At 46.6% G+C, this 16,266-nt stretch overlaps 1 protein-coding gene across 2 annotated transcripts; it reads left to right on the top strand.

The window, feature by feature from the left end:
- The first annotated feature begins 5,292 nt into the window (after window positions 1–5,292).
- On the top strand, window positions 5,293–16,202 carry LOC121432946 (nuclear receptor-binding protein). Of its 2 annotated transcripts, XM_041631142.1 has the most exons (19): window positions 5,293–5,422; window positions 8,189–8,426; window positions 8,584–8,706; window positions 8,874–8,975; window positions 9,339–9,428; window positions 9,733–9,773; window positions 10,128–10,222; window positions 10,679–10,702; window positions 11,644–11,727; window positions 12,207–12,265; window positions 12,402–12,500; window positions 14,186–14,318; window positions 14,534–14,639; window positions 14,740–14,790; window positions 14,878–15,013; window positions 15,196–15,249; window positions 15,335–15,398; window positions 15,526–15,581; window positions 15,658–16,202. In XM_041631142.1, the coding sequence occupies exons 2-19, from the start codon at window positions 8,217–8,219 to the stop codon at window positions 15,760–15,762; spliced, it is 1,632 nt and encodes a 543-aa protein (XP_041487076.1). In that variant the 5' UTR covers window positions 5,293–5,422; window positions 8,189–8,216; the 3' UTR covers window positions 15,763–16,202. The 2 variants fall into 2 exon arrangements, with proteins under 2 accessions (XP_041487076.1, XP_041487077.1); XM_041631143.1 differs by lacking the exon at window positions 10,679–10,702.
- Window positions 16,203–16,266: the final 64 nt, after the last annotated feature.

Below are 16,266 nucleotides of genomic sequence, written 5' to 3'. Positions count from 1 at the left end.
TTTTTAAAGAGGCAACTCTCTGTCTCTCCCCCTTCTCTCTCCTCCTCCCTCTCTCCCCCTCTCTGTCTCTGTATCTTTTCCTTCCTTTCCCCCTGCTCTCCTAATACCTTCTTCCTTAATAAAAATATGTCCCAAGCTTTCTCTGCATGGAATATTCTGTTTCCCCACCCATGTTCCTTACATGCCATGGGACCTGCAAAGATTCCAACTTGTTCTGTAATCTTTCTCATTTTTGGTCTTTGATCATTTTTAGAATTCTGGCAAATTATGTACTTTCTATTTTCTATTGGTATCTTTGATTCATTCTCCATGGTTATTGTATCATTCAGAACAGTGTGGTTTTTGTTTGTTTTTTACAACAGGTACTGGGTTTTCTAATTTTCTTGGGGAGGCGTGTCTTCCACAGTAACTAGGAATGACTGGACCACTTTCATCCTGGGACCCTGTGAGAGCCCCCGCCCAAGGAGTTTCATGATGGTGATGGGTTGCCTTGTTTCTCTTTTTTATCTACATTCATTGGTCCATTGTTGGCCTTTACAGCATGTTCTGCATAATCCAGAAAGTTGGGAACTTCTATTTGGGTGATTCACAGAAGAAACATTATTTCTATGAATGCCCTGTCTACAATCCCTTCTCAGATGGCCTATTCTACCACATTTAAAACAATTGGTATATATATATATATATATATATATATATATATATATATATATATATCCAGGATTCTCTATATATAGCCCAGGATCTACTGAAACTCACTATGTAGACTAGGCTGGTCTCATATTTAGAGATCTGTCTGCCTCTGCCTCCCAAGTGCTGGTGTTAAGACTTACACCACCACACCCTGCTGCAGGATGAAGTCTTAACTAATGAGTCATCTTTCCAGCCCCTATACAATACTTTCTATAACACCATTTTTTAACTTTATCAATAAAGTATTACATTTCCCAAATATATCCATATTTAATTAATAACTACCATTGGACAATGAAATGATTTCTAACTAAATATTAGTAGCAGTTAATATTCTGTTGTATCTTGCCTGTTCGTGAAATGATTATTTTGGGGGAAATACAGGTATTGCATTGATATGTTAGATTTTATATAGAAGCTTTATTAAGACAGTGTTCTGCTGGGCAGGAACAGAAACGAGACGGCTGGGTGACAAAATGGAAGAGCACTTACTACATATCCACTTGTGCCTTTTGAACTTTCTGCTCTTTATATATTTGTATTTATGAAATGGAATAGGGCTGGGAAGGGTTCACTAGTAAAAGGCTTGCCTAACCTTATAAGACTGTTTGATGAAAGCATGTATCATGAAAAAAATGGGGGAGGCAGGGAGAAAGGAAGAAAAAATGGAGCAGAGAAGGAACTAGTTAACAAATGAATACTTTCCTGAGTGATTGGAGGTTGTAGAGCTGCTCAGAGATCAAGTGCTTCACCTAGCATGCTCAAGATCCTGCGTAACATTTCCAGCACAAAAAGAAAAACTTTATGTGTACAACACATTTGCTTGTTTCCTATTTATTTATTTATTTATTTATTTATTTATTGCCTGCCTCTGCCTCCCAAGGGCTGGAATTAAAGGTATGTGCCACCACTGCCTGACCTTCCTCTTTCTTTTTTAGACAGAATCTCACTGTGTAGTCCTGGCTGGCCTGGTAGTTACTATGTAGACCAGGCTGGCCTGGGACATATAGTGATCTATCTGCCTGCCTATTTCTCCCAAGAGCTAGGATGAAAGGTGTATGTCACCAGGCCAAGGCAAGGCTTAAACTTAATGTTATGACACCTCAGTCTCCCAAGTGCTGGCATAATAGCCCACTCCAACTTCAACTTGATGTTTTGATATATGTATATATTGATCACCACAATCAAGCTATCTGGCAAATTTTTGGTGAGAGTGGTTATACTGATCCAGATAGTCAAACTATATACAATGAACACATTTTGTTCCTATGCCATACAGCAGCCTTGAATACTTAGGACAACATTCAAGAACTAGGAAAAAGAATTTAATCGTGTACTAAGGTTATACAAGGCCCAAGAGAACCATTTAGTGAGTTTTTGTAAAGATTAACTAAAGCTGTACAAATAGGAGTAGCAGATCCAGAAGCTAGACGAGTACTCATTGAATCACTGGCTTTTGAAAATGCTAATATAGAATGCAAAAAGATACACTGGCCCTTAAAAATCAGATCAGCACCAATGGACGAATGTATTCTACACACAATCCATCTGAGTCCTTTGACTATAACACTAAGACTTGGGTAGGAAAAACAATTTTCAAAGGTATGAAAAGACATCAAAATACCAATTGTAGTCTCAAAAACAAAAAGAAAATCTTAATTTTTTATTTGAAGGTAGGATTATAAGGTAGGGCCTCTAAAATAATTGTTAATACTTACATAATTGTTACGATTAAATTAACATAAGCCTGTTGTATACCAGGTGTGGGTGTTCATTCACGTGGTTCAGGATAGAAGTACAGAGGCACCTCAAGGATGGATAATCATCCCTTTTCCAGCTGCAGGGTGCATTCATCTCTGTGGACTGGACCACCTTCCCTTCGCTGAAGGCTTCTTCAATATTCTCCATTTTACACCTTAGTAAGTTGATTTCCATGTCCCCAAAGCATTTTGCAAAGGGACAGTGCCAAGTGCAAATTCTCAATCAGAAAATCCATGGTTTTCCAGGTTGTCTCCCAACTAAGTCTTGCATAGGCTTTGCACCTTTGGGAAACTCTCCTACACAATTCACATATGTTAAACAGATGGTGCTGAAGACAAAAGGCAGATTGGGGCTATGTGCCACTCAGGAGCTCGCAGTAGCTATATCTGAATTCTCTCATTATAACCCCATTAAGACTGGTGACCAGCAACATGCTTACTGGAACATGTACACACATGCAGTGAATAAAACCTAAAACCAAACAATAGTGTCTGGTTCATAGAAGTTACTATGTAGATATTATGCTGAAACATTTTGAGATGTCTTTTAGTGGGTTTTATGCAAATATTTAGTTATTTGTTTATTATTATATTAATGAGATAGGGTTTCTCTGTGTATGCATAACTGTCCTGGAACTCATAGAAATCCACCTTCCTCTGCCTCCAGAATGCTGGAATTAAAGGCATGTACACCCCTCGCCCCTGCAACTGCTTTTTAGTGGCTCTTTAACAAAGATTTATTTATTTGGTTATTATTATATTACTGAGACAGGGTTTCCCTATGTAGCCCCGGCTGTTCTAGAACTAGCTCTGCAAACCAGGCTGACCTTGAACTCACAGAGATCCGCCTGCCTCTTCCTCCCAAGTGCTGGGATTAAAGGCGGGCAGTTGAGCATTTTAAGTATGAATGAGAATGATCGACAATGAGGTTGCCAAAGGACCCCGCATGTATATTTGAAAGAGCTAGTTGAAATGCAAAGGTTGATAGCGCTGACAGAAAATATTGGGGAACTACAGCAGCATGAACGGATATTTAATGAGTGCTTGCCACGGTTCAGGAGTTCCAATTGCCTTGGTGCCGCAGGAGAGAAGGCTAATCCGAAGAGGATGAGTATCCTTCCCCTTGAGACTAAAATACACTTTGAAATTGTGTGCTCTACATTTTAGGTCCATGCATCTTTAATCCAAAAGGTTTGCTAATACACATTGGATTCTATTTTGTTTTATTTTGAGAGAGGGTCTCACTATCGCCCTGACTGACTTTGAACTCATGACATTAGCCTACTGAATGGTGCGATTACAGGTTTGCACCACTAAGCTGGGTGAAAAAAAAAAAAAAAGCTTGGTTTTTGAGACAGGGTCTCATTATGTAGCCGTGTTTGTCCTCAAACTCACAGAGATTCACCTCGACTGGGTGGAGGGTGGACAGAGAGACAGGAGACAACGCTGGCAAGCCGTCCGCCTGAGCTCCGCATTTAGTTATTCGTGTCCTCCCCCTCCCCCTGTCCCCTCTCCCCCCAGACAGGGTTTCTCAGTGAAGCCCTAGCTATCCTGGAGGATCTCTGCTTCTGCCTCGGGAGGTGTGCACCACCACACAACCACCCGTAGAAAATATAGTTTTTTTGTTTGTCTGTTATTGTTTTGAGACAAGGTTTCTCTGTGTAACATCTCTGGCTGTCTTGGAAGTCATTTTGTAGAACTCACAGAGATCCACCTGCCTCTGCTTCCCAAGTGTTGGGAGCAAAGGGGTGTGCCACCTCTACCCAGAGGAAATTTAGTTTTTAAAATAAGTCGTTTAAACTGAAGCGATGAGAAAATAAGTTTCGACAGCATTTCCTTCTGAACCCGTGAAGTAGGATTAATTAGTCCGTTTAAGGCTGGGAAATTGGTGATGATGACATTCTCAGGTCAGCTGATTCATCCTGGTCCCCTGATAAAACATATACAATGGCAGAATGAATTTCCACCACTTAGATTCTGCCTTTAGTCTTCCAAGATGAACGGCTTATGTGGAGTCTATTGTACTTTCTTTCTTTTTTTTTAATTAATTTTTTTTTATTGAGAAAAGAAAAAAAAAGTATCCCCCTCCTCCCAATTCCCTCCCCCTCCTCCCACCCTTCTCCCCCTCCCCCCAAACTCCTCTCCCCCTCCCTCTCCAGTCCAAAGAGCAGTCAGGGTTCCCTGCTATTGTACTTTCTTGACACTGAATGGCAGCCAATCTAAATTCTTTCCAAAGACTTTCTCAAGGACAGTTTTGATGAATCTTCTCACTTCGGTTTCTTCATTGGGCTTAAATTTGGGTAACTTTTTTTTTTTTTGTTTCATTTTCGCATTCGTCAACTATCAATGGATAATTTCAGTGAGTTCGCCCTTAACGAGGGTCACGTCAGGTGTGTTTGGGCATAGTGTGATGCAAACCAAAAACTATTAATTTTCATGTTAAGCGACTAAAAACAGCAGCAACAAAAAGCTTTCTGAAAAACGGGTGTCGGGAGCCCTGTCTCCTTCCCAAAAGGGGACTATGGGCGGGCTCGTCCCTTGGAGTGAAGCTGCGCCTCTCGTTCCTTTTGTCTTTTCGGAGGATTAGGACTGTCATGGCGCTTTCGAGAAGAGGGAGAAGGCCTCGCTTTCGTCCAGCAGAATTACTTGGGGCACCTCGACTGGGTGGAGGGTAGACAGAGAGACAGGAGACAACGCAGGCAAGCGGTCGGCCGGAGCCCCCCAAGGGGAGGAGACCCGGCAGGAGGCTGCCCTGAGAGCGCCCGTCTGCGGGAACCGCCCCCCGCCGCCCTGTCCAATGGAAACCTGGCGGCGCTGCGGCACCGCCCATCTGTTGGTCCGGACGCCGCGAGGGCGGGGCCCGCAGTTCGGTTGCGCTGCGGAGCGCAGCTGTGAGGGAGTCGCTGCGATCCGAGGCCCCGGAACCCGAGCTGGAGCTGAAGCGCAGGCTGCGGGCGCCGAGTCGGGAGGTGAGCGCCGGAGAAGGAGGCCCTGGAGGGAGGGGCTCGCGGAAGGGCGGCGGGATCGCCCCGAGCCGCGGGTCGGCGGGACGCGGCCGGCGGCTGCTGTCGGGCGGCCCTGCTCCCCCGGGAGTCGGGCCCTACCCGGCCCGGCCCGTCGCAGCTGAGGGGCCACCCTGGCCGCAGGGCGCCGCCCGCCCTCCTAGTGTCTCCGGCGTGGCCGCGGCGGCCCGGAATTCTGCGGGCGCGGGTCGGGGGGCCCCGGCGTTCTCTTGGAACTCTGGCCGCGAGAGGCGGGGCCGGCGGCGCGGGCGGGGGCGGGGCGGGGGCCCGGGCCGGAGGGCCTGCGGAAGGAAGCGCGGCGTCCGGGCCCGGCCTGCTCGCGGGGCGGCGCGCCGAGCGCGGGGGCGTGGCCTGCGGCCTGACGGCGCGGCGGGGCCGGCCTTTGATGAGGTGGCGGTGGTGCTTGGCCGCCTGTCTGCTGGGGCGCCCGACGCCCTTCCTTCCCGATGCTGGCCTGGCGACCTGTTGGAGTGTTGAGATGCTGAGGGTCTCGCGCCCCCGAGCTTGCTTCCTTTCTGACTGTGCGGCTCTGCTGGCCTCAGAGGCTTTTTTGGGTTTACTCAGAGCGGCCTGTGGCTGCGAGCTATGTGGGGTGACGCGCAGTGGGCTCTCAACTAGCCGTGGAAGCCCGGAGAACAACTTTGCTAGATAACAGACAATACTCTGGAGTGAATGCCCAGTGCGCCCTCAGGGGAGCTAGAGGCTGCGGGGAGATCGCCCTCGCCGATGTAAATGAGCCTTCCCACGTGTGGTCCCCAAACCTGCCAGCAGCCCCGAGGCCGAACCCCCCGTGTTGCAGAAGTTTCGCATCCTTGGCGGGAGTGCTTGGGCGCTTTAGGTTCGGCTCTCATTTTCCCCACTGGGGCGTGACTGGGGAGGGAAGACACAAGCATGTACCTTCCGGGACATTTGTCTCTAACTGATGACAGTCTTCTCTTCCTGTGACCTGTGAAGTGGCTGTGTCCTCGGTCCAGTAGTTTTAGATTTCCTTGGTACAGCTTCCTGTATTGACGTTCTACTCTTACCGTCTGTTGTAATCGCGCTAGAAATGTAACTGAGCAGCTCAGATTTTAGGCACATCGAGTGAACGGAGCTGCTCTAGGAGCTGATTGAAACATATTTTCTTAGCCTAGCTCATCTTTTCTGTTAGATTACTAAGACATTCGCATACATAGCTTTCTTGGCAGACTGAGGAATATTTCTCGGGTAGACAAGGATTTTCTTAGAAATTAAGTTGGGGAACTATCCTACCAGATATTTTTTCCTGTAGCGCTGTGTTGCTCTTGGAATTTACTAGGACGCTGTGTCGCTCTCGATTCTGGTCAAACAGTGTGGACTGGGGAGAGGTGTGCAGAAAGGGGCATCAGAGAGAAGTGTGTAGTTGGCTTGGTGTTGATTGCAGCTTTCTGGTGTTCTGAACGGACTTTGGAGTGCAACTTTCCTTTCAGGGTATCACCTTCTTACTAGACAGTACTCCCTGAGCCTAAGCACACACAGGTTGCAGGTCCTTTACAGCCTTTGTTTGCTGGGTGATCCTATTATTTTTTTCATAGGTTAATGAAAAACTTAGGCTTTCCTTCAAGCAGCTCTTCCCCTGCAGAAATGCTGCAGTTTAACACCTTGCCTATGGAGGCTGTAGCTTGAATAATCTGTACCTGAAGGCAGTCACCAGTGTCAGATGCAGTGCTTCAGAGAATGGGCAAGTCAGAGCCTCTGAGCAATGTGAATGCAAGGGGAGCAGGAAGCTAGGGTCTTTGTTTTTTCTTTTCAGTTTGTTATCATTAAGTTCAGCATTTCATTTATTTTAATTCACTGATGTATCTCAAGCACCTGCCTGGTGTGTGACCTACAGTAACCTACAAATGTGACTAAACATTTCAGTGAGCAAATGAAAAGCAATGCTGTTAAACAGTACCCATTTGCCAGTCACACATCTTAAGGAAGGTGAGGCCAGTAGGGATGGAAGTCACTCCTGCCAGTCACCTGGCCCAACAGCAGCTGTCTGTGTGGGAGGGATGGATAGATAATGTCACTGTTGGTTCTAGCAGGATAAGTCAGTTGGGTATTTCAGCAAGCTGGCTAAGGATGAGATAGGCACATTGGGCTGTTTCAGTGGATCATTTTGGAGTCTAGAGTCATCTGTTCTGAGTAATGCCTGTATACCCTCATTTTTGAGCACAGTGAAAATTGAGGCCCATGGCGAGTCAATGGGAAATATATCAGTTGCAGCACTATTTTCTGAGAAGAAATGGGGAACCCAATTTTATTGTGTATTTGGGTTTGCCCAAAGTGGGTTATGCTGTCATTAGCCTTGTGTTTGGCACTTTGGGGTGATCTCCAGCTAAGGTAACTAACGCCTCTTCCAGAAGGAGGAGAGCCATTCACACTGCAGTATTTGGGTATGAGTAATTCTGACTTTAGATTTAAAGGACATAAAGGATATATATATGTTTTTGAACTGAAGATGCGGTTAAAACTATTAAAGTTTTTTTTTTTTTTTTTTTTTTTTTGGTTTTTCGAGACAGGGTTTCTCTGTAGCTTTGGAGCCTGTCCCAGAACTAGCTCTTGTAGACCAGGCTGGCCTCAAACTCCCAGAGATCCGCCTGCCTCTGCCTCCTGGGATTAAAGGCATGCGCCACCAGCACCCAGCTAAAAACTATTAAAGTTTTATAGATCTGTTTTTGACCTCTGTCTTCTCCTGTCTTTGCCCAGCCGCTGCAGGTTGAGTGTTCATTCCAGCATGTCGGAAGGGGAGTCCCAAACAGTAGTCAGCAGTGGCTCAGACCCAAAGGTAGAATCCTCCTCTTCAGCTCCTGGCCTGACTTCAGTGTCACCTCCTGTGACCTCTACCACCTCAGCTGCTTCTCCTGAGGAGGAAGAAGAAAGTGAAGATGAGTCTGAGATCTTGGAAGAGTCACCCTGTGGACGCTGGCAGAAGAGGAGGGAAGAGGTAAGGTGATGGCAGTGGAGTTGTAAACAGTGAGAACTGGAGTAGTTGTCCAGGGAGCAGACTGGACTTGAGTAGGGTGGGGTTGGAAGATGGTCATATGCAATACTAAAAAGGTGGGTTTGTGAGGTGACTTAATTCCACTTGAACTGCTTCTCAGGTGAATCAGCGTAATGTTCCAGGTATTGACAGTGCATACCTGGCTATGGATACAGAGGAAGGTGTGGAGGTTGTGTGGAATGAGGTACAGTTCTCTGAACGCAAGAACTACAAACTGCAGGAGGTAGGTGATGAGGCCTAGGGGCATTAGAACCAGTATTTAAACAGCTATTGTTGGGAAAGTACTGTAGGAAAGCCTTCATGGTTAGATCATCTAAGGGGAGGGGTCGTGGTGGCTTTCGTATTATTACAGCAATTTGTGAACTGCTGTTCCTGTCTCCCTTGCTCCAGGAAAAGGTCCGTGCAGTGTTTGATAATCTGATTCAGTTGGAACATCTTAACATTGTTAAGTTTCACAAGTATTGGGCTGACGTTAAAGAGAACAAGGCCAGGGTAAGATTTTTTTTTGCCTAGTATTTCCTGAATTCTTTGCCCGAGAGCAGCTGTATTCACTGTCCATCTTACACTCAGAGGTTAAAACAAGGTAATTTTGAGACAAGAACTGAAGTCTTCAGCTGTGGAAGGGAGAACAGAGCTTCATCTCCTTACTGAAGCATTTCCCAGCTAGTGGTGGGAAGGAATGAGTGAACGTTCACTTGCTTCTCTGTTTTCATTGTGCTGTTAAGCCTAAGAAAGTGATCCTAAAAGAAAGGGAAGTTGAACAAACACAGTTTAATATGTATCTGGTATAAATGTCACCAGGTGAGAGATAATGTTTAGATTAAAGCTTTAATAGGAAGTGTTCCACTTTCTTAGGTGATTTTCATCACAGAATACATGTCGTCTGGAAGCCTTAAGCAGTTTCTGAAGAAGACCAAAAAGAACCACAAGACTATGAATGAAAAGGTACGGAGGGAGGCTAGCTATAGTTTTAGGCTGGTTTAGGGATTTAAAAAGATGGTGGTGATTATGAAGCCAATTAATGAGGGATGACAAGGACTAGTGTGAAGGCTGAGAGAGGAAAGTATCACTGGGTGTGTGGTGCATACCTTTGGTTAAGGAGTTGGAGGCCAGTGTGCTCTGCATAGTTTGAGGACAGCCAGGGCGATACAGTGAGACCCTGGAGAAAGAGGGTGGGTGGTGGAGAGGGGAGAAGGAAGAGGGAGAGAGAGGATATTACTGCGGATCCTTGGACCAAACTCTTTTCCAGGCTTGGAAACGCTGGTGCACACAGATCCTCTCTGCCCTAAGGTAAGTAATACGTGGTTGGTTTTCCCCCCAGTGTCTCCTGATTTATTTCCTTAAACAGATTGCAAGGCACTACTCTGCTTTTCTATTCTGCCTCTCCCCAATTTCTTTGAGTCATGTGCTGACAAGATTAGTCCCCCTTATGGGGTCCTCCTCGTGTCCTAACCACTACAGTGACCCTGCCTCATTCTCCTTGTGCTTTTCCTATTTAAGTCACTTGGCACAATAGAGATTCAGAGTACAGGGATTGTCATTTTGGTGGCCAGGAGGAGACCTGGCCCTTGCTCCTCTTAACCCTTGGGTTCCCCCTGCCCTTAATTTCCTAGTGGCCCCTCTAACAGCCCAGTGCCCCCACAGCTACCTGCACTCCTGTGACCCTCCCATCATCCATGGGAACCTGACCTGTGACACCATCTTCATCCAGCACAACGGACTCATCAAGATTGGCTCTGGTGAGGGGAGGGAGAGATTCTGGGCAGGGGAGCCTCGGGAATTTGGGAACCCTGGGGGTAAGGTAAAAGGCGTGGGGAGAATAGTGAATTTTGAGGTGTGGGCTGTTGATAAGAGACAGACTTTTTGTAGAGGTAATTCATAGGGAGAGACCAATTAGTGGAAATGGGGTAGGGTGTACAATCTTGTACTTCTTGGAGAGAAACTTGGACTAATAATACAGAGAAATAGGAGGCTGGGAAAGGGCAAGAGATGGATATGAGGCCAAACCCTACCAAAGAGATTCCAGACTGTGCCTGCTGTGAGTGCTTTCATTTGCTGTGTATTTGTGTGCAGTGACATTTCCGTGTGCTGTGTTTGTGTGTTGTTACCATTTGTCTGGGGCTTGGCTGCTCCATCGCTCACAACTTTTCTCTGTTTTCCTCCCTCCCGCTTACGGGCTGCTCTGTTCCCAACAGTCTTTCATAGGATTTTTGCTAATGGTGAGAGCTCCCTCTGCCCCACTTGGGGCTCTGTTTGTGCTCCCTTTGCTCCCTCTGCGGCTGCCCAGTGCATGCAGTCGTGGGAGCAAGGCCTGTTCCCTGCTTCCCGTGTCTAATTATGCCTGCTAAGCTTTTGCCCCGCCAGCCTCCACCTGCTTGTCCCTTTATAACCTGCTTGTTTCCTGTGGATTCTGCCTGGCTGGACACTTCCTTTTAGTCATATTCCCTCATCATCCGGCTGGCTCCCTAAATCATACTGTGCGCCTAGATTCTCTGTGACTTGTAGTCATTGTTACCATCAGAGTGAGTCCAGCATGGGCCTGGCCCTGGTACCTCGTTCAGTCCTGTGGTAGGTGATTTTGAGGAATAAAAGTCTAAAGTTTTGGTGGATTAAAAGTGAAACTGATTTCAGGGTATTGGTTCGCTGAGTTTCAGTTAACACAGATGGGTAAGGAAGAGGCTAGCTCCTTGGTTGTATGTTAATGCTGCTTTGTCTTTCTTACCCAGATTCATGAGGTCTTTAGTTGTCCCATAGTTGGAAGGGCTGCCTGTGTTTTTATATTAATTGCAGGGCAGATGAGTCAAATAAACCTAGCATTTTTATGGCCTATGGATTTGGTAGATCTGTGACTTTGGAAAGAGGAGCAGGTCACAAATGAAAGCTTTTCCTTTGCTGTGCTACTTGAAGAGCCTGAAGCCCCAGTGTCTGTCTGTAGAGTGTGTAGACTCTGTTGTTTCTGAGTTAGGAACCTTAGGCTGCAGAAAGGGTAGATAAGTGATGTTCATATGTAATCTCTAGCTCAAGATTGGGAGACTGGTAGGTTTGTGTCCACTGAGTATTAGAAAACACACTTCAGGAGAAACATGGCTTTTGCAGCCTCTCTCTAGAGTAAGATCATGCTTTGGTGGTGGTCAGATTGTGGGTGTTTCCCTACTCGTAGTGGCTCCTGATACTATCAACAACCATGTGAAGACTTGCCGGGAAGAGCAGAAGAACCTACATTTCTTTGCACCAGAGTATGGAGGTGAGTAGTTTTGCCTTTCTGCTGTGTTCTCAGACCCTGTTTTTTGTTTGTTTGTTTTTTTTTTTAAATTACGGTCCCTCAGACAGATTGTGCCACTCTACCTACACCCTCCCTGATAGAGCGACCTCAGATCTTGGTTTATATTTCATAACCTGAGATACAGGGATAATAGAACCACAACTTCATCTTTCTGTACTTACATACATTTTAAAAGTGTACTTGCATACACTTTTTCAAAGAGGTATTTATTTATTATGAATATAGTGTTCTGCCTGCATGTATTCCTGCAGGCCAGAAGAGGGCACCAGATCTCATTACAGATGATTGTGAGCCACCATGTGGTTGCTGGGAAGTGAACTGAGGACATCTGGAAGAACAGCCTGTGCTCTTAACCTCTGAGCCATCTCTCCAGCCCCACCCACTTGGCCACTTCTTATCCAATCAATTCTCTTTCTTACTAAGATATTTGTTTTCTTTAGAAGTCACTAATGTGACAACAGCTGTGGATATCTACTCCTTTGGCATGTGTGCACTGGAGGTGAGGAGACCCGAGGGAAGGGAAAAGAGAAAGTGTGGAATTCGAACAGAGACAGGGAAATGCTGGGAGTGACTGTGGGAGCACTGGGTGTGTTCCTCAGATCTCAGCTTTCCCCTCGGGTTCCTCCTCAATGCAGATGGCAGTGCTGGAGATTCAGGGCAATGGAGAGTCCTCATATGTGCCACAGGAAGCCATAAGCAGTGCCATCCAGCTACTAGAAGACCCACTACAGAGGGTAAGAGTCGTTGGGATCAATCTCCATCCTTAAGTGACTTTCAAATGCTCTCAAGTTTATTTTACTTCTTGGGAATATGCTCCAAGAGAAAAGGAATACAGTCAAAATAGAAAACACTAAACACAATTTTCCTGTGAAGGGGTTCAGATAGGTAATATTGAGGTTAAAAATAATTTCTTAGTTAAGTATGTCTACATACAGATGAGCTGATTTTGATGGTTACCTAAGTCAGTTGCTACACAGTCTTACACAATAATCTTGACATTCCAAAGTAAATTTAAATATCAAACCAGTCATTTTGGATTTTATATTTAATGAGCTAAGATTTAAAAGATGAAAGAGGTGGGTGGTGGTGGCGCACGCCTTTAATTCCAGCACTTGAGAGGCAGAGGCAGGTCGATCTCTGTGAGTTCGAGCCTGGCCTGGTCTACAAGAGCTAGTTCCAGGACAGGCTCTAAGGATACAGAGAAATCTTGTCTTAAAAACAAAACAAAACAACAACAAAAACAAAAAAATAAAGGATGAAAGAATTATGAATCAGTAGGTAGATTAACTATAGTGAGACAGGATAGTCTGAACAAGAACAATTAGGTCAGGCATGGAGGCAAACATCTATAATCCCAACATTGGGAGGTGGAGGTAGAAAGATCAGGGGTTCAAGGTCAACCCTCCTCTACATAGAGCATTCAAAGCCAACCTGGGCTACCTTAGACCCTGTCTCAAAAACAAAACAACGGGGGGGGGGGGACACGTGCACATTCATAATCCCAGCACTCGGGATGCAGAGGCAGGCCTGGGAACAAAGGGAATTTCGGGATAACCAGAACTACACACAGAGAAACCCTGCCTCCAAAACCCAAAACAAAGCCAACCAAACAAACAAAAAGCAAGGAAGGAACGTTAACAGTTAACTAGGGACAGTAATGGGGAGCAAGAAAGAAGTAGAGGTCTAGTCGAAGAGTTAATAGAATGGAGGCAGGGTCTGGTTCACATTAGGATGGGTTGTTGGATAAAAGATCACAGGATGTGACCTTGTTCACCTTTAAAACTGAAAATAAGAAAGTATGATGCCATAGGATTTCATCAAACGCAGAAAAGGAGGTGGAGTGGTTAGAGAAAGCATGGAAATACAGTGAATTCAGAAATTTAGTGGATAAGGGAAGTGTGGTAATAAATAGTCTTGGAAAACAGAGAATATGGTGAATACTGAACAATACTTCGCTAAGTTTGAGAAGGGAAAAACTAAATTTGGCAAAGATCCAAAAAAGTTGACCATGAATGAACTACTAAAACACATACACAAATACTAAGTCTCAACATTTAAAAAAAGGTATTGTGGTTGTACAGTGGAAAAGAAATAACCAAAGCCAGCATGGTGGCTCTTGCCTGTAATCCTAGCACTTCAAAGGCTGAGCAGGAGAATCATGAGTTCAAAGGCAGCCTGGACTACATAGCGAGTTCTAGGCTAGTTTAAGCCACCTAAAGAGACCCTGTCTCAGAAAATGAAGTCTAAAAAGAAAAACCAGGAAGATAGTGAATGATAATTTTATACATTACATATGTATTTAAAGCCCTTTCAAGAGATGGGTCAGTGTTTCCCCAACAAGTGTTGCCTTCAAGCATGTATATTTACAGGCTGTGAGAGGCTTGCTAGATGCCTGCTTTAGTCCCTTGTTCTCTTATAGGAGTTTATTCAAAAGTGCCTGCAGTCTGAGCCTGCTCGAAGACCAACAGCCAGAGAACTTCTGTTCCACCCAGCACTGTTTGAAGTGCCCTCACTCAAACTCCTTGCTGCTCACTGTATTGTGGGACATCAACGTGAGTTTCCTGAACCCTGCTAGAAATTGGTAGTGGGACTGAATCCATGCTAAATGAAGATTGCTAGGATTTTCTTACAATTTGGGGTTTCTCCCATCACTGGCATGGCATCTGTATTCTGTTACCAAAGGGATTCTTTACCCCTGTCCCTCCCTCTAAGCCTCCTGTGAACCAATTCTATCTTTACATAATGTTCTACCCATTATATCCACCAGATATGATCCCAGAGAATGCTCTAGAGGAGATCACCAAAAACATGGATACCAGTGCTGTACTGGCGGAAATCCCTGCTGGGCCAGGACGAGAACCAGTTCAGACTTTGTGAGTACCCAGCTGAGAGGGTCTGGAAGGGATGATTGATCCCTACCACTCTGAGGTTCTGTAAAATGTTCATTCTCGTGCTTTTTCCTCCTTCTTCCAGGTACTCTCAGTCACCTGCCCTGGAATTAGACAAATTTCTTGAAGATGTCAGGTGAGAAGGTGGGCTTCTGTGAGGAAGCAGGGGCAGGTGTCCTGCGGCTTTCAGAGAGTCCATGTGACTTATGTCATCTCCCACCAGGAATGGGATCTACCCTCTGACAGCCTTTGGGCTACCTCGGCCTCAGCAGCCACAGCAGGAGGAGGTGACGTCGCCTGTTGTGCCCCCTTCTGTCAAGACTCCAACTCCTGAGCCAGCTGAGGTGGAGACACGCAAGGTGGGGACTCTGGTGTGACCGGTCTTTGGCTATGGGGGCGGACATCTCAGCTACGGTGCTGTCCTGTATGGAGTGCGTTTCTGCCCCTGGCCACCTGGTTCTTCTGTGGGGCGTAAAGGCTTCCAGGTGTCGGTGGGTTTAGTGACTGGTCTCTAGTGGCCATCTTTTCTGTCCTGTTCCAGGTGGTGCTGATGCAGTGCAACATCGAATCAGTGGAGGAGGGAGTCAAACACCATGTAAGCTCAGGGCCGGGCTGCACAGGGCTGCACAGGGCTGCCCTGGATGGAGAAGAGCAGCCTCATTGTCTGTCCTTTTCTCTAGCTAACACTTCTGCTGAAGCTGGAGGACAAGCTGAACCGGCACCTGAGCTGTGACCTGATGCCAAGTGAGAGTCTCCTTTGTTTTGGAGGAGGATGCTTTGAGGGGCATGTCAGGGACGGGGAAAGTGACAGTTTCTGAAACAGCTAAAGGGCTCCCAGACTGGACTCATTCACCCCCTATCTTTCTGTCAGATGAGAACATCCCGGACTTGGCAGCTGAGCTGGTGCAGCTGGGCTTCATTAGTGAGGTAAGGTTCCTGCCCTCTGTGCCCTGGCTGCCTCCCCACCGTCTCTCAGCCTTGTCTCACTGAGCTTCTTCTCCAGGCTGATCAGAGCCGCCTGACTTCTCTGCTCGAGGAGACCCTCAACAAGTTCAATTTTGCCAGGAACAGCACCCTCAACTCAGCCGCTGTCACCGTCTCCTCATAGAGCTCACTTGAGCCAGGCCCCTATCTGAGTGTGGCTGTCCCTGGACATGCTGCAGTCCTCCTGCCCCTTCTCCCCAGTCAGTATTACCCTGTGAAGCCCCGTCTCCCCTTATTATTCAGGAGGGCTTTAGGGGCTCCCTGGTTGAGCATCATCCTGCCCCTACCCCTCTCTTCCTCCCCTCTGCACTTTGTTTACTTGTTTTGCACAGACGTGGGCCTGGGCCTTCTCAGCAGCCACCTTCTAGCTGGAGCTAGTAGCTGACCTGCTGGCTCCTGCCCTGCCTGTGTGGACAGGAGGCCCACGGGCACTGGGGGAGCAGAGTTCTACAATCCCGCTGGGGCGGATGGGCGGGAGAGAAAGGTGGTGCTGCAGGGGTGGCCCCGGGGGCCATTCGAATCGCCTCAGTTGCTGCTGTAATAAAAGTCTACTTTTTGCTAAAAGCGTGGCTTGGTGTTTTGCGGCTCATTGGGTGGCACAGCTGCCCAGGTGGGGGCGGGGCGGAAC

This window comes from Microtus oregoni, unplaced genomic scaffold, assembly GCF_018167655.1.
Source record: "Microtus oregoni isolate MIOR12 unplaced genomic scaffold, Mior012 000036F_ref0000092, whole genome shotgun sequence".
Classification (NCBI taxonomy): Eukaryota; Metazoa; Chordata; class Mammalia; order Rodentia; family Cricetidae; genus Microtus; species Microtus oregoni.
The sequence above is the reverse complement of the archived record's forward strand: the minus strand, read 5'-3'. Positions and strand labels throughout refer to the sequence as shown.